This window comes from Vipera berus (assembly GCF_964194415.1).
Source record: "Vipera berus genome assembly, chromosome: 17".
In the NCBI taxonomy this organism is placed as follows: Eukaryota; Metazoa; Chordata; class Lepidosauria; order Squamata; family Viperidae; genus Vipera; species Vipera berus.
In genome coordinates this window covers 5,506,273-5,527,237 of record NC_138220.1, presented here as the reverse complement: position 1 = coordinate 5,527,237, position 20,965 = coordinate 5,506,273, and the positions used below count along the sequence as shown (strand labels likewise).

Here is a 20,965-nt window from a genome sequence, read left to right as displayed (position 1 = left end):
AGCTGCCCATCTCAGCAGAAGGCTCTGGGAAGCTCACGATTCAGAAACATAGGTTAGAATCGAAATCTTTAGCTTTTACTTTTGGAGGAGCTCTATTACAGCTTTCACTGCCTGTCCACCCATGAAATCTTTGTTGTCGTTAGCTGCGAAGTTGTGTCCGACCCATTGCGACCCCATGGACAACGTTCCTCCAGGCCTTCCTGTCCTCTACCATCTTGAGTCCATTTAAGCTCACGCCTGCTGCTTCAGTGACTCCATCCAGCCACCTCCTTCTCTGTCGTCCCCTTCTTCTCTTGCCCTCAACCTTTCCCAGCATGAGGCTCTTCTCCAGTGAGTCCTTCCTTCTCATTAGGTGGCCAAAGTATCTTTTAGGTTCAGGATCTGGCCTTCTGAAGAGCAGTCAGGGTTGATCTCCTCTAGGACTGACCGGTTTGATCGCCTTGCAGTCCAAGGGACTCGCAGGAGTCTTCTCCAGCACCATAGCTCAAAGGCCTCAATTCTTTGGCGCTCGGCCTTTCTTATGGTCCTACTTTCACAGCCATACATGAAATCTTTAAAACATTCTAAAACAATTTTTTAAAAAAAAACAGCAGTAAAAGCCAATAGCGCACCCACAAACCCTATTCAAACGTCTAATCCTTCCGTGCCAAATTGTAAAGATTTTGTCTTTTCTAGCTGGAAAGAAGTAAGTCGCGAACTCGACACGCATCTTTAGCTGAGATCCAGACATTCAGGGCGGTGATTTATCTGGAGCACTTGAGATCCGCGGAAGAAGAGTTTTGAAAACGGGACAGCTACCTCCCCGCTCTGGAATAAAAGAGATTTTAGGAGCCCTGCAAATAGGAGTCGCCAAATCCTGCGTCTTAGTTCCCAGAGGTATGTTTGTATTTGAGACGAAGGATAAAATGAACTTGGTTTCTTAAAACACAGCTCAGTTTTGAAGCCAAGCATCTTTAGGAGACGTTAGAAGCCAAGCATAGATTTTGGGCAGAGAAGCTTGCCATCTTAAACTGATGAAAAAAGTTTAGATTCTCCCTCCATCTGGGAGAATCAGATTTGGCTTAGACACCAAAGAAGAAGGCTGTCTCCAGAGTTTAACTAAATAAGAAGTTTAATTTCAGCACACAAGGAATAGCTGAGATGAGTGACGATCCAATAAATATCCATGTCTTATTTATCCAGTATTCCTGGTACAGTTTAGCAATAGAGTCCCCATCAAACCAACGAATCTTCCTGTTATTTTTAAAAGCTGAGCCATATTTTCTTGCCCCAATTCCGTGAAAGGGGAAAAAAAATTGTGTACAGTGCATAATCCACTCCCACCGATGGGCATTTTTGTAACACCAGTGTTAAGCCAAAAAGGAATACAAACATCAATAAAGACCAGAAATTGATAAAAGGACAGTTTACAGATTAAAAATAAATACTAGTTTATGACATGCCAAGAAGACAGAGGTCATGGGGGAATAGGCATAAAATAATTGGTTTTGCAATTTTGTGGACCAGATCGTGCTTTTCACAGAGGCCCCAAACATTCTGTTCATTGAACAATTACAGAATCATGGAGCTGTATAGCATATATGAATATTTAAGTGCAGGTAATAGTTCATTTAATGACTGTTGAAAGTTATAACCGGCCCTGCAAAAAATCATTTAAGACCATTTTGAGTGCCGGTGGGTGATCCCCAGGGGAAGGGCGTTCTCTGTGGGAATGATCTGCCTGTGGATCTCCGGACTGCCCCCGACTTTCGTTCGTTTCGCCGGGACCTAAAAACCTGGTTATTTGATTTATCTGGCCTGGACTGAAGGGTTTTAAATTTTTAAATTTTTAACTTTTGGGGCTATTAATTGTTATTTAATTTTATTTTAACTCTATTTTAACTTATATTGTTTTTTAACTTTGCCCTGTAAACCGCCCTGAGTCCTTCGGGAATAGGGCGGTATATAAAACCAATTAAATAAATATTATTTTTTTTTACATCTAGGACTGTTGCAGTATCAATAGGCATTTTGGTCAAGTGATGAAAATTCAGATTCTTAGCAACTGACTCATATTTATGACAGTCGCAGTGCCCTGTCCCCTTTTGAGAACTTCTGGCAAACAAAGCCAATGGGGAAGACAGGTATCACTTAACAACTGTGTAACTAGCTTCATCACTGCAGTGATTCACAACTGTGGCAAAACGTCGTAAAATGGGACAAACGTCCCACTTAGCTCAACCGTGGTTGTCAAGGCCTACCTGTAATACAAGCACACACACGCACATTTTTTTTTGACAATTACGCTAATGCTTGAAGGTGTTGAATGTACATCCAGGGTCCCTTAATGAGTGAGGGTTCAATTTGCCAGCTTCTGTTTAAGCCAATTAGCACCTTTTCTGAGATAAAACAAAAATTATCCCTCCTTAAACCGGGAGGAGGCCGTTTTTAAGAGGCTGCTTTTGCTTTGAAGTTTTTTTAATTTAATTTAATTTATTAATATTTCTATACCGCCCTTCTCCCGAAGGACTCAGGGCGGTGTACAGGGCAAGAATAAAACACAAAGCTACAAAAATTAAAAAGTAATTAAATACATGCCCAACAATAAATACAATAATAAAACCCCAATAAAATGATAGTAAAACCCCACCAATCCCCCCTCAGGCCAGGCCGGCTTGTTCGAACAGGTATGTTTTCAGATCGCGGCGAAAGGAGCGAAGATCGGGCGCCGTCCGGAGCTCAACCGGTAACTGGTTCCATAGCTCCGGGGCGCCCACAGAGAAAGACCTCCCCCTGGGGGCCACCAATCTACATTCTCTGACCGGTGGCACCCTGAGGAGGCCCTCTCTGTGGGAACGCACAGGGCGCAGGGAGCTTGATGCCGGCAGCAGATCTCCCTTTCACTTTGTCTTTGGGAAAGACAAGATGTCTGCCTTCCTCTTGATTGGTCCTTTTCTGGAGGGTTAGATTTGTATTAATTTATTCTTCCGTAAGGGACGTGGTGGCTCAGTGGGTTAGGATGCTGAGCTTGTCGATCAGAAGGTCGGCAGTTTGGCGGGTCGAATCCCGAGTGCCGCGTAACAGAGTGAGTGCCTGTTACCCATCCCAGCTTCTGCCAACCTAGCAGTTCGAAAGCACGTAAAAATGCAAGTAGAAAAACAGGGACCGCTACGGTGGGAACAGCGTTCCGTGCGCCTTTGGCGTCTAGTCATGCCGGCCACACGACCACGGAGACGTCCTCGGACAAGCTCTGGCTCTTCGGCTTTGAAACGGAGATGAGCACTGGCCCCTAGAGTCAGAAACGACTAGCACGCATGTGTGGGGGAACCTTTACCTTTTACCTTTATTCTTCCGTAAGAAATAGAGAAGCAGTTAAGCAAACCCAGTTGAGGTTGGACTGATGGGACGATGTGTAAGCTTGTCAATTTTCTGTCTCGAAAGCGACTTAGGAGCGAATAACGCTGCTCATAAACCCCCATAATCCATCATCTGTTCCTCCCCGCAGAGTCCTAGTGTTTTCACACCCAGGAGAAGCCTGGACGTACAGTGGAGATGTGAAGATGCCAGCTTGAGTCTTCCAAGACCTTGATATATAGTCACCCTGCGTGGAGTTGTCTACTGCCCTGACAAAGGGGCACAGCCATCACAACATCTTACGATCACATCCCAAAGCTGCTTTTTTTCAGGAGGCAACTGCCGACTTCCTTGTTTTTTCTCGGAAGACGTTTTGCTTCTCGTCCAAGGAGGTTCTTCAGCTTTGATCCAGCTCTTCTTGGAGGAGAAGCGAAACGCCTTCCAAGGAAAAACAAGAACGTCCAGTTGCCTCCTGAAAAAGCAGCTTTTGGGGCTTGGATGACTTGAGAATCTCCGTAGACATCCTACAAGCGTGAATTTCACAGATTTATCGCACGGAGACAAACATTTTTTTCCAATAAGCTTGGTGGGATGACCCTAATTTTGACCTTTTGGCAAGAACTTCTTGATCAGAGCCAAGCATGATTTGATAGAACTTTGCTCAAGCCTGCTTTTTGTTTGCTTTTGTCCCATCTGCACTCCGAGAGTCACGCTTACCTGATTAAGGTGTGTTTGTTCATTGGGTTAATTGTTTGCTCATTGTGTGTGTCGCTTTGGGTGTGAGCCATGCCTTACGTGTTAGATGTCTTGTGCCAGCCATGGCAGTTCCCCAAAAAGGTCATCAGATGGGAGCAAAGAGGCTTCTTTGCTCCCACTGGTGGGTCAGGGCTCCCCGGCCCCTGCAGCCCCATTGGCGAGAGAGTTTTATGGTAAGGGAGGGGCTGAGACCCCCCATAAATACCTATGCTCAGGGGCTGCTCTTTGCTTGCTCACTCTGATCTCTTTGTTCTCTCTTCTGCTTGCTTGCTGATCTAGGGAGGGGCCAAGACCCCCCATAAAAACCTCTGCTCAGGGGCTGCTCTCTCTCTGTTCTCTTTTTTCTCTCTTCTGCTTGCTTGCTCGCCTATCCATGAGCTCAACCCAGGCATGGACGCCTCTATGCCAGGGAACTCTTTCTATTTACTTTATCGTTAAATAAAGCTTTGAATGATTGCATTCCTGCGTGATGCCTTTCACTTGGAAGCACCTTAACGAAACATCGACCTCGTGAGACCATCTCACATTACGAGCGAAACATAAAAACATGGGGGGGAGCTTGCATTTCCCCCCCCCCCCCGCTAGACTCGAAGGGGTTAAGTGCAAGGCATCTCTGCTTAAGCACAGAGGGCTGCATTTTTCTCCTTTTCATGGAGATCTGTCATTTGGGGAATCTTCCCATGATTTTCTAAGCCAACCTGGGATTCACCCTATGCAGCCAGTCCTAAACTTACAACTTCAGCTGCAATTAGAATTTCTCTTGCTGAGCAAGGCTGTTATATAATAAGCCGTGCCCAATTTTGCAGCCTTTTTTTTTTTTTTGGCCGTGGTTGTTGAAACGGATCGCTGCAGTCATTAAAGTAAATCGTGCCGTCATTAAGCGAATCTGGCTTCCGACACGGACTGCTTGATGGAAAGCTGCTTGGCAATAACGTGACCTCTGCAAAGTCTCGTAAACCCTCGCCGGTTGCCAAGCGCCAGAAGTTTCATCATGCTGCCACGGTCGTAACCGCAAGGACCGGTCGCAAGACATTTATGTCAGTGCCTCGGTCACTTTGAACGGTCGCTAAACGAACCGCGATAAGTCAAGGACAACCTGCACAGTATGAACTCTGCCCCTGTGTATTGTTTGCTTTATTGTCCCCGGCGAGGGACTTCTCTCATTTATTGAATCGTGAAGTATTTCACGTAATGTCACCGAGTGTGCCTCTTGCTAAAGAGATTTACTGGCAAAGCACCCGTGACCCTCATTTTGAAGGACAAACAGGGCTTCGATGGTTAATTGGGCAGCCCAACACTTCCTCCTGAGTGTTGCGGACGAAAGTCACCAAAGTTGCAAAGAAATCAGCTTGCGCACAGCTGAACAGGGGACAAATTTCATCACGCAGATTTTTCTTTCCGACAATTCTGCGTTCCTGGCTGAGATCACGCTCCCATCTCAGTCCCAATGTTCAGGGATTGCCGTCCTTCTCTCTTTTTTGGCGAGATCCTCAGCTGATTTATTTTTTTTGCAGCTTCTCCTTCATTGCTCTACTCTTAGCCTCTAAATCTACCTCTTCTCTAGTGGCGGACAGGAACCGTCCCCTTACCACATGCAAATTCTGCCAAGTTAATGAAACTTTGGGCTGGACTTGCATAACTCTTTAGAACCCCGGAGTTAGCCGCTTAAAACCACTTGCAAGGTTTTATTTCCTCCTTCACAAAAAAAAAAAAACTTTGGGAAGTCAATTTAGGTCAGCCTTCCTACAATGCATAAGAATTTCCGGCTCCTTACAAAGCGAAGAGACAGCAGTTCCTTGTGGTTTTTTATCCAGAAGCTCCTACTGATCGCTTTTGAATAATTTCCCACTGGAAAATGTAAAACACATTTGGCTTTTCCTGGTAATTTCTTTTTTTTTAATTGAAATGTTTTAAAATACATTTTTAGAACATATACCCCATCTCCCCCTACCCCCTCTCCTTCCCTCCCTTCCCAACACCCCCCCCCCCGACTTCCCAGAGCCGAATACAGGGTATTACATCATACACTCTTACTCTAAAATATTCTAAATAATATAATTACTCTTTAAATCCTATCGCACTCTAACTCTCCTTAGCCATAGAAAAGATAAATAATATATCCTCTAATTATAATAACTAATAACTATTCATATGCTAAATGAATAGTCCCATATTTGTTCTGAATATAATTAATCCATCTTCTCCATTCCACTATATATCTCTGTTGCAAGTGATCTTTCACATATGCCGAGATTTTAGCCATTTCTGCCAAGTTCGAGACTTTCAAAGTCCATTCTTCTATAGTAGGCAGATCCTCCTTCTTCCAGGATTGCGCTACCAAAAGTCTTGCAGCTGTTATTAAGTTCAGCATCAATTTAGTTTCTATAGCAGTACAGTCAACAAAAACAATTGGGGTGAAAATCTTATCTTTTTCTTAAAGATCTTCTGCACGTTCCACCAGATTTTGATCCAAAAAGCTTTAACTTTTTTACAAGTCCACCATACATGATAATACGTTGCATCATCACAACCAGACCTCCAACATTTTGGCTGACAATTTTCCCGGTAATTTCTTTTTCTCTGGCTGGTTACTCCAGAGACAGCGTTTTTCCCCCAGAAAGCCAGACAGATTTTATCTAATGTGTGCTGTCTTGGGTTTACTTGCATGGTTAGCTTGTTAGGGCTTTGCGTTTTCAGAGACACCAAATGGAAACGGAATTGGGGAAGGTGCTGAGAAGTTATCTCTGGGAAAAGTTCTCCATCTCCTTCCTACAACTTTCCACGCTGCTGCCCCTCTCCAACCTCGGAGACAAAGGTGCTGAGAAAATTTAAGACTTGAGTTAACAGGGTGGTTTGTTCATGGAAGGATATTCCACCAGTGAAAGGAAAATGGTTCCCGTCGGACGTTGGTGCCACAGTGGACTTCTCCGGATAAGACGTGGTAGGAGAAAAAGTCATCAATGAACGTGCAGGAGAGGCCCAGTGGCTCCAAGAGGGAGCAGACTCTCGCTTCCAAGCAACACTGGCCGTGGATGATGGGTCCGTATGGCTTAGGAATGCCCAGGTATTTTCCTAAGACGAGCATATTGACCTGCAGAGAGAAGAGGACAAAGGATTGAGCTGACTTCTCATCCATCTCTTTCTTCCAAGCAGAACAACAAGGTGTTAAAAGGGACCGTGGAGGCTCTGTTCAAGGAAGAAGCCCTGTACCATTTCAGACAAAGCCTCCAGTGTTGGGGCATCCACAACTTCTGGAGGCAAGCCATGCCACTGATTAATTGTTTTAACTGTCACCCACAACTTCTAGAGTTAAGCCGTTCCGCTGGTTAATTGTTCTAACTGTCAGGAAGTTTCTCCTTAGTTCCAGGTTGCTTCTCTGCTTGGTTAGTTTCCACCCGTTGCTTCTTGTCCTGCCTTCGGGTCCTTTGGAGAATAGCTTGACTCCCTCTTCTTTGGGGCGGCCCCTGAGATATTAGAACGCTCCTATCATGTCCCCCCCTGGTCCTTCTCTTCATTAAACTAGACCTACCCAATTCCAGCAATTGTTCTTTGTATGTTTTAGCTTCCAGCCCCGTGATCGTCTTTGTTGCTCTTCTCTGCACTCTTTCCAGAGACTCAACATCTTTTTTAATACTGCGGCGACCAAAACTGGATGCCGTATTCCAAGTGTGGTCTTACCAAGGTATTATAAAGCGGTGTTAACACTTCATGTGATTTTGATTCTATACCTCTGTTAATGCAGTCTAGGATTGTGTTGGCTTTTTTGGCAGCTGCAGCACACGGCTGGCTCCTGTTTAAGTGATTGTTACATCAACACTCAAAACTTCCCTTCATTCAGTTTTGGAAGGAACCTTTTTTTTTTTTGCCCAGCATTGAGTAAAATGGTTGTCATCCCCCATGTCTGTGTCTCTGCTAAAGGGTTTAAATCTAAGCTTCCCTTTTTTGAGTCAACAGGAATTAGCCTTCACGATGAGAACCATGGCTTTGAGGTAACTGTGCTGATGGCCATCGTCTTCGTTGTTAATCTTCCACCCCGTGTATTTTTTTTTAAGAAAAAAACCGTTTTGGCCACTACCCATTCAACACACTGAATGCAATCCTCAGAAATTAGGATAAGAAAATTAGGAAACGTTCCAGTTTCTCCCTTTTACAGATGGAAAATGGGTAGATTATAAATCTCTGCTGTTCTCTCCAGGGGCCATTGAGAACCAGCCTTGGGTGTTGGCTCAGCCCCATGGGATGCTCCGAAGGGATCCTGCTTTGGGAAGACCGATGGGAAGGGGTCTCTCTCACCATGTCTGGGAACAAGGCTGACGCGGTGGATCCTTCAAGAGTAAAGAGCTGAGGGATGTCAATAATGTCTCGTTCAGTCAATCCGAGTTCCCGCTTTAAAATACTCCGGTTCCAATCAATGCAACTCTGGGAAGAGGAACAGAAGGAAAAGGTGCGTGATGCAAATGGGTCCCCATCAGGTTAAAGTGGGGGTGGGTCTTCCAACTTGGCAACTTTAAGACTTGTGGACTTGAACTCCCAGAATTCATAGCTGGCTGGGGGATTCTGGGAGTTGAAGTCCACGAGTCTTAAAAGCTGCCAAGCTTGGAGAGCCCTGGGTGAAAGGTTCAATTCATGTTACCTGTCTTGAAGGCACTTTGATACCTGTGACTTGGCGTCTTATCTCATCATGGTCCTGAGTTTAGCATCCAAATAATAATTAATAATAATAATAATAATAGTCAACCATTAAAGGTAAAGGTAAAGGTTCCCCCGCACATGCATGCTAGTCGTTTCTGACTCTAGGGGCCGGTGCTCATCTCCCTTTCAAAGCCGAAGAGCCAGCGCTTGTCCGAGGACGTCTCCGTGGTCGTGTGGCCGGCATGACTAGACGCCAAAGGCGCATGGAACGCTGTTCCCTTCCCACCGTAGCGGTCCCTGTTTTTCTACTTGCATTTTTACGTGCTTTCAAACTGCTAGGTTGGCAGAAACTGGGACAAGTAACAGGCTCTCACTCTGCTACGCGGCACTCGGGATTTGACCCGCCAAACTGCCGACCTTCTGATCGACAAGCTCAGCGTCCTAACCCACTGAGCCACCGCGTCCCTAGTCAACCATTAGTGCCAGTCAATTTGAGTGTTCAGTTGACTGAGTTTCATGTTTAATGAATAAAAGTTATAGTAATAATAATAATAATAATAATAATAATTGTCAACCATTAGTGCCAGTCAATTTGAGTGTTCAGTTGACTGAGTTTCGTGTTTAATGAATAAAAGTTTAATAATAATAATAATAATAATAATAATAATAATAATAATAATAATAATAATAATAATAATAGTTGGAAGGGACCTTGGTGGTCATCTAGTCCAACCCACTGCTCAGGCAGGAAACCCTATACCATTTCAGGCAAATGGCTGTCCAGTCTCTTCTTAAAGACTTCCAGCGTTGGAGCATTCACCGCTTCTGCAGGCAGGTGGTTCCACTGGTTAATTGTTCTAACTGTCAGGAGGTTTCTCCTTAATTCCAGGTTGCTTCTCTCATGTGACCCCGGGACGCTGCGACCATCATAAATGTGAGTTAATTGCCAAGCATCCGAATTTTGATCACGTGACCCATGGGGAGGGAGCGACGGTCGTAAGTGTGAAAAACGGTCCTAGGTCATTTTTTTCCAGTTCAAATGACTTCAAATGCTCACTAAATGAATTCTTGTAAGTTGAGGACTACCTGTATTACAAAGAAGAGTCGAATAGAGCTGGAAGGGACCTTGGAGGTCTTCTAGTCCAGCCCCCTGCTCAAGCAGGAATTAATTGTATTATGTTAGCTTTTTTTATCCTGGCTTTCTGCCGAGAGTGTGGGTACCTCACTTCCCTTGAAATAGGTTGGATTCGAATCAGGACTTTCGCTGGACCTTCTCCACTACACACAAAGACATTAAATCTGGTGGGTTTTTTTGGGTTTTTTTGTCTTAAGATTTACGGTAACTTTCACACCAAGCTGTCCAACTCCATCATTTTTAGAGGTGTGGAGTTTTCCTTCCTGTAATTCTAGCCAGAAGAGCTAGTTTGAAAGTCAAAATTTATTTGATAAGGCATAGTTCTGGTTACAGGGACGCGGTGGCTCAGTGGGTTAGGACGCTGAGCTTGTCGATCACAAGGTCGGCAGTTTGGCGGGTCGAATCCCGAGTGCCGCGTAGCAGAGTGAGCGCCCGTTACTCGTCCCAGCTTCTGCCAACCTAGCAGTTCGAAAGCACGTAAAAAATGCAAGTAGAAAAATAGGGACCGCTCCGGTGGGAAGGGAACAGCGTTCCGTGCGCCTTTGGCGTCTAGTCATGCCGGCCACATGACCACGGAGACGTCCTCGGACAAGCGCTGGCTCTTCGGCTTGGAAACGGAGATGAGCACCGGCCCCTAGAGTTGGAAACGACTAGCACGCGTGTGCGGGGGAACCTTTACCTTTACCTTTAATTCTGGTTAATAATTTCCCCTTTATTTGGGAAATTAATGTTTCCTCGCAGCCCGGTGAAATGTTCAACAAGGACACAAAAAAAGAGGTGTGGGACATATTGTAGAAAGGGACGTGTAGGCTGAAAAGCTATATGCGGTTGTTGATTTAAGGGGAGAGTTATAAATCTTTCCAGAACAATGCAATGTTTCTTTGCTCAGCTGGGGAAAACCAGGAAGTAGCAACGCTTGTATAAACTTTGTGATATTTCAAAGGGCAACGCATCACTTTTCTGTAAACCAAACCCCAAAAAAATACGAAAATAAGAATCTGGGATTTGAAAACAGGCAGCTGATAACTTTTTATTGCAATTATTCTGACAGATCCAAAAAGAGGATCTAGCGCGGGTCAAGAAAGGAAATTACCGAGAGCGGCCCAGACAAAATCGTAGCAGTTTGGATGATGCAAACAAACTTCTCAGAAAAGTCGTAGACGAAAGGGCATCCTGAGAAGTTTGGTTAAGTTTTTAAATAATTGTTAAACGGTTACTTAATGGTGGGAAGTTAATGATATAATGGGGAACTTCTGCTTTTTTGCTGGGAACCTTTTTTTTTTAATGTGGTCTTTGTAAAGGAGAAAAGCACGCCTGAATTTCCTACGCCTTTGTTTACTGTTTTTACCTGAACGTATTTGCTGTCTTGGCGCAAATTTCTGTCCGTCAGGATCTCGTCGAGGGTAATTTTCCCCACCGTCCGGAGACCTGGAAAAAAAATAAGATTTGTGCCTCGGGATGGCTGGCGTCTCACGGGATCAGACGGGAAGAATAATGTTAACGCTCACCTTCAAATAGAGCAGTGTCCCCGTAACCTTCTTTTTGCTTCTCTTCAAACAGCTTCAAGCAAGCAAGGGGACTGGCTAGAAGCAGACGGAAACCCTGCGTGGAGACACACACACACACACACACAGGTGTGTAAGAACCAGCTGCATTTTGTTCCCAGAGAATCAGAATCAGAGAGTTGGAAGGGACCTTGGAGGTCATCCAGTCCAACCTTCTGTTGTGATTCAGGGTCAGCCTGTGGGTTCGGCAGTTGGGTCGGACGATTCAGAGGAGGAGGAGGGGGGTGTTGGAGAGCCTCCAGAGGATAGCCCTGAGGCTCTGCAGAGCCCTCAGCCAGGCCCCTCCCATCTGGTTACGACGCAGACCCAGCTGTGTGAGCCTGACAGCGTGGATGAAGATGACCCACAGCTGGCCCTGTTCAAGGACGCCCGACGCAGGAGGCAGTCAATCAGGAGTAAACAGAGGAAGGCAATGGGGCACCTCGGAAGGAGGCAGAGAGAAGCCACGCCTTGAAACTGTTTAAAAGGGGAATGTGTGGGAGGGCTGGTTTGCTGAAGGCAACCGTTTGAATAGCTCCTGTTTCATGGTTCGTGTTTCTGTTTGCTCTGTTTGCTCTGTTTTATGTCAATAAATTTGGCAGGCTTAGTTCCAGCCTCTTGCCATTTTGTAAAGGGGTTGTCCCTGCCTTTTCTGCAGGGCCGGTAGTAGGCTGGTACAGAACACCTCCCCCCCAACCAAGCAGGAGACCTGACACCGTTTCTGACAAAGGGCAGGCCAGTCTCTTCTTGAAAACTTCCGGTGATGAAGCCCTCACAACATCTGAAGGCAACAACCAGAAGCCGGGTGTCTGTCGTGTTTTGCTCGTTGCGAGGTCCGCACGCCAGACAGTTGAACAGACGTGCCGGTTAGTTAGTGAGAATGCCAGTCTTCACCTTACAACTGCACAGCGGAGACCGAAAGTCCTGTCGGTAAGCGGAACAGGTTCTTAAGTTTTGCTTTTGGCCCATTTTACAACCTCCCTTGCCGCAGTCGTCAAGGGAATCACTGTGGTTTGTTCAGGTAGTAAGCCGGTTGTTAAGTGAATCCGGCTTCCCCCATTGAGTTTGCTGGTCAGAAGGCCGCAAGAGGGGAATCGCGTGACCCCGGGATGCTACGGCCGTCATAAATATGAACCAGTTGCCAAGCATCCAAGTTTTGATCCTGTGACCAATGGGGATCTTGCAGTGATTGGGCGAAAATGGTCCTAAGTCATTTTTTTCCGTGCCCTTGTAACTTTGAACTCAATTGTTGTAATAGTTGAGGAATACTATTTTATTTTATTTTATTTTATTTATTTTATTTATTTTATTTTATTTTATTTTATTTTATTTTATTATTTTATTTTATTTTATTTTATTTTATTTATTTTATTTTATTATTTTATTTTTACTTTACTTTATTATTTTATTTTGTTTTTTATTTATTTTTATTTTTATTTTATTGATTTTTATTTTATTGATTTTTATTTTATTGATTTTTATTTTATGTTATCATTTTTATTTCATTGCGTTTTGTGTTTTATTTTATTGATATGATTTTATTGATTTTAATTTAATTTTGTTTTATTTTAATTTTATTTTTATTTTTACTTTTTATTTTATTTCATTGCGTTTGATTGACTGATTGATTTTGTTTTATTTTATGGAGGAGGAAGAGATGATAAAGGAAAAGTTTGCGCAGGGTTATGCAGAGGGCCCAGAGAGCGACACCTCTGCAGCCAGGTAAGCTGGCCTGACCTTCATAATCTATTGCAGGGGAATGCTAGCTTAATTGGGAAAGGGAATGACAGAACGTAGAATAATAAGCCTGGAAGGGACCTTGAGGGGTCTTCTGGTCTAACCCCCTGCCCAGTTTCCCCCATTGATCCATACCTTCTTGCCTGGAGCTGGAACAAAGCTCAAGAATTCGTCCACGTGACCCACCGTCAGCCAGTCTGAATAAAGCTCTACAGGGGCTTGAACCCTCTGAGCATAAAGAAAATCTCGGACAACTTTTGTCATTTTCCTGTTGCCGGATCTACGTGTTGGACAAAGAGAAAAGCGTGAAATGCAGAAGCTCCAGAACAATCCTGATTCCTTACGTGTTGAGAAGAACTTCTTGCGGATGCCTCTCTTGAGGAGAAGGCCAAGCTTACAAACTTCCGGTGGCAAGCTGTTCCACTGGCCAATTGTCCTCACTGTTAGGAAATTTCTCCGTAATTCCAGGGGGCGTCTCTCCTCGATTAGCTTCCATCCGTTGCTCCTCACCCCGCTTTTTGTCGCCTCTCGCTCTGCATCACCGAGGGCAACGTTAAGAGGTATGGACTTCATTTCCCAGGATTCCCCAGCTCCTGCAAAGATGGCTGGGGAATTCTAGGAGTTCAGTTTCCACCCTTCTTAGCCTTTGCCAAGGTTGGGAAAGCCCTGCTTTAGATGAGAAGAAAAATGGAAGGAGCAGATCATCTTTCTTCACAGCTGTTCTCAGACTTCGGAACTCCCTGCCACGGGAAGCCAACTTTGCTCCCTCTCTCGCAATTTTCCCAATCGGAGGGACAAATTTTAATTACGGAGAACTTGGGTGCTTGAACCAGTTTGGCAACTGCAGTGAGCAGGAGGGTTATTCATGTGCCTTCCTGCTGTTTTTCATTTCCTTTTGCTGAGTGCGTTTGGCGGGATCACATCCAAGGAATAAATCTCAGTTTCCTTGTAGCTGAGGCCTCTACAGATTGGTGGCCCAAGGGCGTGCAGGCTGAAGAGCCAGAGACGAGAAGGACCCGTGAACACTAATGGTCTAGCTCAGGGGTAGGCAACCTTGGCTCTTTTATGACTTGTGGACTTCAACTCCCAGAATTCCTGAGTCAGACATGCTGGCTCATGAATTCCTTGGAGCTGAAGTCCACGCTAAGTCGTGTCCAACTCTTTGCAACCCCATGGACCACAGCATGCCACGCCTTGGTGTCCTTCACTGTCTCCCCACGTTGGCCCAAATTTGTTGTGTCAATGGCTCACTCTAACCATCTCATCTTTGGCCACCTCATGAGGAGGAAGGACTCACTGGAGAAGAGCCTCATACTGGGAAAAGTTGAGGGCAAGAGAAGAAGGGGACGATGGAGAATGAGGTGGCTGGATGGAGTCACTGAAGCAGTAGGCGTGAGCCTAAATGGACTCCAGAAGATGGTAGAGGACAGGAAGGCCTGGAGGAACTTTGTCCAGGGGATCGCGATGGGTCGGACACAACTTCGCAACTAACAACAATAACAAACCATCTCATCCTCCTTCTCCTTTTGCCTTCCATCTTTCCCAACATAAAGGTTTTCTCCGATGAGTCCTCTGTTCTCATTTGGTGGCCAACGTACTGGAGCTTCAGCCTTAGGATCTGTCCTTTCAAAGGACAGTCCAGTCCATCTCGATTTCCTTTAGGATCGGCTGTTGGATCTCCTTGAAGCCCAAGGGACTCTTCTCCAGCACCTCGTGGTCTGCCTCACCTTTGGGTGAGCAGTTGGTCCCTGCAAGTTGTATAAACTCCTCGATTGTCTAAACAAGAGGCACAGAATCAAAATCACGTGAAGCGCTGTATCGGTACCGCTTTACACATCCTCAGTAAGGCCACATCTGGAAAAGGGCATCCGGTTTTGGTCACCACATTACAAAAAAAAGATGTGGAGACTTTGGAATAGGTGCAGAGAAGAGCAGCTAAGATGATGAGGAGGCTGGAGACTAAAACATAGGAAGAACGGCTGCGGGATTTGGGTTTGGCTAGTGCAGGAAAAAGGAAGAACTAGCAATATTCCAGGATATGAGGGGCTGCCATAAAGAAGAGGGGGGGTCAGCTTATTTTCCAAAGCACCAGAAGGCAGGAGGTTGCTTCCTACCTACCTACCTACCTACCTAATCAAGGAGAGGAGCAACCTGGAATTAAGGAGAAACTTCCTAACAGTGAGGACAATTAACCAGTGGACCAGAAGTTGCCTCCAGAAGTTGTGGGTGCTCCATCCCTGGAGGCTTTTAAGAAGAGACTGGACAATGGTATATAAGGTCTACATGAGCAGGGGGCTGGACTAGAAGACCTCCAAGGTCCCTTCCCGCTCTATTCCGATTGGTTGGAAGTGTTAAGGAGTGGTGGGAAATGACCTCGTGACCTCCTTACCCAGGAAAACTGCTGCCGATGAGAATCCTCCCCAACGAATAGTCTTTTCCCTTGACTGAGACCGGTGGGCTGACGTCCAGGTTACCGAAAGAATCGAGACTGGACACTCTCCCGTTCTTGGGTTCCCGAGTGACGTACCCAAAATCAGGTCCCTTGATGGCAACGAAGACAAAAGAGGATAGCCTTGGAAAGAAGAATCTTCTATCCCTTAGCAGACGTGGAGGACTTTTCCACGTTTGGGGTGAAACAGGAAAACTTAGTTCCGATTCCTTGTGGCTGAAAAGTCAACCTCTCTCCTCTTGTGGTTCCCCCCCCCCGAGAAAGGATAGATGGTCCTGTTACTTCTCTTCTCTTCCAAGGAGGGGAGAAGATGGTCAAGATGGTCTTCTGGCCAAGAAGGAACGGGAGAAGTTGACTTACCAAAATCTTCTTGAAGGGAAATTCCTTCAGGCCCCGATTCCTGGGAGAATCAAAGACGACAGGCAAGGATTGATGAGGAGCCTCTACATAACCAAATTCCATCTCGTCCTGTTCGGGGGTCAGAACAACAGAATTGGAAGGGACCTGAGAGGTCTTCTAGTCCAACCCCCTGACCAAGCCGAAGACTCTAGACCAAATGGCTCTCCAGTCTCTTATTTAAAGCAAACTGCAAGCGATGGAGAATCCATAACTTCTGGAGGCCAGCAGTTCTACGGATTGCTTTTATTCATTAATTAATTTTCACCGATTCATCGCTGAAGAGATTTGGTCAGGGGGAATCCAGTCTGGATCCCAATCCTTCCCGCGGAGTGTACCTGGATCCAGCGGTCTCCTCGGTTTTCAACCTCCGGGCAAATGGTTAACTTGCAGTTGGCTTTCCTTGCTAAAAGTTTAATCGCCTCCAGGAATTTTCCGTTGGAGTTGACACCCTTCTCGATGCTAAACGAAAAAGGAAGAGGGCAGCAGGAATGACAGGTGAGAAAGATGATCAAGGAATGCTCTTTTAATTTAGGAGGCCTCCTTCGTAACTTCCTGTCCCCTCCTGAGGATTTAAGTCCCGTTGGACGTGCATTTCCAAAAATCTAAATTTATTTTTGGTTAATGAGTCTGGTTAGCCCCAGAAAGAGAATCCTGCCGGTGTTTTCATGAGTACCTGCAAACAAAGATCTCCAGGGGTCTCTGGGTGTTGGGGGTCATCAGCCAAGGAGCCACGTGGAAAATCACGGTATCCGTGAAAACTGGAGTGGCTGGTGAAGACTGGAAAGAGAGAATGAATGAAATTAGGACCAGCGCCTTCCAACTTGGAACCGTTTCCGAAAAGTGGACTGCAAGGAGGGAAAAAAAACGGTGGGTTTTGAACGGTGGGACCGCTCTAAAAAGAGAAACATAACAAACCAATTAATATTGGCATGAAAAACAGGCTGGAAATACCTCACCAATCTGTCTAGCTGCTTTTTGAACTGGACATCATCGAGGTTTATATCCAAAGCAGATACATATTTTTTCCCCCACTAACCAGCTCTGGATCCCCTCCCTGCATTGCCTTCAGCTTTCCTCTTTTGATCTATTATTCTTTCCAAGGTTTCTTAGTTCCCCCAGAGTGACAGCTGTCAAGCCGATATGGCTGCGACAAATACAGGATGCCGTGTTTTAAAATGAACACAGGAAACCAGCAGAGAGAGAAAGGCTAGGTCCTAGGAGGACACATCTCACAGACAAAACGCAGCAAATATGGGGACCAAAGATAGCAGGCTATGTATGGATCATTGATTACAATAAAAGAATGACTATGTTCAGTGCTTTTTTTGTAAAAGAAAAAGGTGCCGGAACTCACACATGTCATACAACCCACCTTGCCAACCCTACAAGGTTCCATCCAAAAAAGGTGCTGGAACTCCGTTCTGAGCGTTCTATGAGAAAAAAAGCCCTGACTATGTTACCGAACTAGTCTGCTCCATCAGCGTGGCGTTCAAGGAAACCAGGCCGTTGAAGTCTCTGTCTGGGAACGCGAGGCCCTCCACGTAAAAAGTATGTTGTCCTCTTCCATCTGTGGGTTGCACGGTGTAGGACAGCTTGTCTGACCCCAATATGTTCTCGTACTGGGAGACCGAAGTGTTTTCTGTTGAGGAAACGGCATTAGATCCAGAGGGGTTTCCATCCAGTGGAAAGGAAGTAAACAGGAATGAATGAATGAATGAATGAATGAATGAATGAATGAATGAATGAATAAAAACAACAACAATAATAATAATTCTGCAAGAAATAGAGATAAGCTTCTCCAACCAGATGCGACGAAGCCTCCACACAATTCCCAGGAAGCATGTTGCAAGTTTTTCCATTTTGTGTAGGAGACCGAGAGGATGGCTCTAAAGGACAGGAGGACAAGCAGCTACCAAGGCAAGATCCCATAAGAGTGGTGTGATCCTGTTGCAAGAAACTAATTAGAGATGATCTTCTCGAGGCAGATCCCTCTCTAGGGATAGCGCTATTACACTGCTTATAAACGCTTATGTGTGCTTAGAGCAGTGTTTTTCAACCTTTTTTGGGCAAAGGCACACTTGTTTCATGAAAAAAATCACGAGGCACTCACCATTAGAAAATGTTAAAAAATTTAACTCTGTGCCTATATTGACTATATATAAAGTAATTCTCTTGAATAGGAATCAAATAAACACAAAGAAAGTATTTTATAATTACTTTTCAATTTTTCCCACGGCACACCAGGCAACATCTCGCGGCACACTAGTGTGCCGCGGAACAGTGGTTGAAAAACACTGGCTTAGAGCTCCAAGCACAGTTAGAGACACCCCCCCACCCCCACTTTATGGTCTGTTCCTGTTTCTCCCCTCTGAGAGGAGGTTTCTGAGTATTTATAGCAGGACCAGCAGATTCTGTAACCACTTTGTTCCCTCTGCCATCCGTCTGGTAAACTCGCAAGATGTGTTTTTGTCGCCATGTAGATCTACAGTCTACATCTGAACTAGACTGTGTTGTTTTTCTGTGTCACAGAATCCATGTGGGTATATGCAATTTTTTGGTCATATTTATGCGGTATATATTGGAGGTGGCGACCCCTTGAGAGCTACGTGCAATGGAATTTATTTTAATTTATGCCGATTGGTGTGCACTTAAAGTGACAAAGTTATTCTAAAGTCTAAAAGTCTCTAAAAATAGATCAAAATAAGGTAGCCCATCCAGACTTGGAAAATTCTGTCCCTTCAACTAAAGATCAAGAGTGGCTCTGATCTCGTTGGCTTTGATCCCTTAGTCTAGTACCGCTTTGTTGGGCTGACCCATCGGTAAGGCAACATGATGATGTAGTTAACACACAAGTACTGGAAAACTCCACCGAGCCAGGGAACAAGGACCTAGCCACCTACCAACTGCGTGGAAAACTCTCACTTTTGCAGCATCAAACATGGAGATGTGAAGGATCAACTTGTGGTTGTTGAAGATACTGGCGGGGCTGTTGATATTGAGAATCACCGGGGACAAGTCTTGAAGATCTGGAGAAGAGAAGAGACAAGGGTTTGGTATGGAGACAGTTGGCCATCAGCAACGTCATCTTGGGATCCCACCAAGTGGAGTCTTGAGTTGTGAAGAGCTCAGAGTGACTCTTTCTGGAGGAAGTCTTAGGCTGGAGAGGTTTAGCATTATGGGATGCCCAAGGACCTAATTTGGTCATCCCAGGACCCCCCTTTTTATCCAAAGAAAGGTGCAAAACAGAACCTTTGATTTCTACCTTATTGGTTTCCCTCTATATTTCTCGCTTCTACACAGCTTTGATCCTACATTAAGTGGAGGCTTTCCCGGCTGTTGCTGGGGGTCCCGAGGCAAAGTCCTCGTTACAAGAGATTTTGAGGTCACCCTGAACTCATCCAACTTCCTTTGCAGAACCAGCTCTTCTATTAGAGCAACAAAGATGATCAGGGGACTGGAGGCTAAAACATAGAAAGAACAATTGCTGGAATTGGGTATGTCTAGTCTATTGAAAAGAGGGACTACTGTAGGGGTGACGTGATAGTAGCATTCCAGTATCTCAGGGGCTGCCCCAAAGAAGAGGGAGTCAAGCTGTTCTCCAAAGCAACCGAAGGCAGGACAAGAAGCAACGGATGGAGACTAGTCAAGGAGAGAAGCAACCTAGAACTAAGGAGAAACTTCCTGACAGTTAGAACAATTAACCAGTGGAACAACCTGCCTCAAGAAGCTGTGAATGCTCCAACACTGGAAGTTTTTAAGAAGAGACTATACAACCATTTGTCTGAAATGGTACAGGGGGTTGGACTAGAAGACCTCCAAGGTCTCTTCCAACTCTTCTGTTCTGTTCTGTTCTGTTCTGTTCTGTTCCCCTCAGGCAGCAGAGCCAGGGATGAGAGTGACAGCTGTGGGTCCTCCCTTTCTCCTGTGTTTGGCTAACCTCCTACCAACCCCCTGTCTTACCCAGATGTGGCCGCTTCTTCAAACATGTATTAGGTAAAGGTAAAGGTTCCCCCGCACTTGCATGCTAGTCGTTTCCAACTCTAGGGGCCGGTGCTCATCTCCGTTTCAAAGCCGAAGAGCCAGCGCTTGTCTGATGACGTCTCCGTGGTCATGCGGCCGGCGTGACTAGACGCCAGAGGCGCACGGAACGCTGTTACCTTCCCACCGTACTGGTCCCTATTTTTCTACTTGCATTTTTACGTGCTTTCGAACTGCTAGGTTGGCAGAAGCTTGGACGAGTAACAGGCGCTCACTCTGTTATGTGGCACTCGGGATTCGACCTGCCAAACTGCCGACCTTCTGATCGACAAGCTCAGCGTCCTAACCCACTGAGCCACCACGTCCCTAAACATGTATTATTCCCTCATTATCCTAAGGGCCTCAGGAGAGCGTCGCTACATAAATAATATCAGATTAAACAAGACAAGCATGTGAATATGATCCTTTTAAGATGTTAAACAGCAGTAACACAATATAATAATAGAGACCCTTTGGGTGGGGTTTTGTTGTTGTTTTTTTTGTTAGCCAGAACGTCCTGAATCCAAAAAGTGACATCTTCAGCTGGCCCCCAAAACACAAAGAGTGTGGACATCCAAGAGTGGCCTTCAGGAGAAGTTGACTTGAAGCATGGAGTCCCACCATGAAGAAGGCTCCAGATGTCCTATGATTGAGTTCTTCCGTTGCGATAGGGATGCCTGAACACCTACCTGCGGGGGATCGCACGTAAGGATACGTGTAATCCATGTTTCCAACGCTTGGACCGTCTCTGTCACAGTTCACCAGCAATACTGCACCTTCTCCATCTGGGCCCCAGGTCCATTTGGTCTGTGGAGGAGGAGGAGGAGAAGAAGAAAGGGAAGAAGTGAAGGATTTCACCACATCTGCCTTGACTTTCAACATCTCTTCCAGCTGTAATGCGAAGGGGCTGACCATATCTTAAAACATCTCCATTGACATCCCTTCTCCAAGGTAAGTTATTGA

The 20,965-nt window shown here is 45.4% G+C and overlaps 1 protein-coding gene and 1 long non-coding RNA gene across 2 annotated transcripts; one reads left to right on the top strand and one right to left on the bottom strand.

Moving 5' to 3' along the window:
- The first annotated feature begins 3 nt into the window (after window positions 1-3).
- LOC308675656 lies at window positions 4-3,633 on the top strand. The gene is made up of 3 exons (XR_014028179.1): window positions 4-52; window positions 676-876; window positions 3,485-3,633. It is a non-coding gene; the product is annotated as an uncharacterized lncRNA (long non-coding RNA).
- A 2,714-nt stretch (window positions 3,634-6,347) lies between these two features.
- LOC308675733 (protein-arginine deiminase type-1-like) lies at window positions 6,348-20,917 on the bottom strand (the record flags this gene model as incomplete). Its single annotated transcript, XM_081341257.1, has 12 exons — window positions 6,348-7,180; window positions 8,383-8,508; window positions 11,205-11,284; window positions 11,365-11,458; window positions 13,273-13,417; window positions 15,527-15,678; window positions 15,947-16,054; window positions 16,321-16,444; window positions 16,659-16,762; window positions 17,446-17,624; window positions 18,886-19,011; window positions 20,692-20,917. 12 exons carry the CDS (start codon window positions 20,915-20,917, stop codon window positions 6,947-6,949), a joined length of 1,698 nt encoding a protein of 565 aa, XP_081197383.1. The 3' UTR covers window positions 6,348-6,946.
- Window positions 20,918-20,965: the final 48 nt, after the last annotated feature.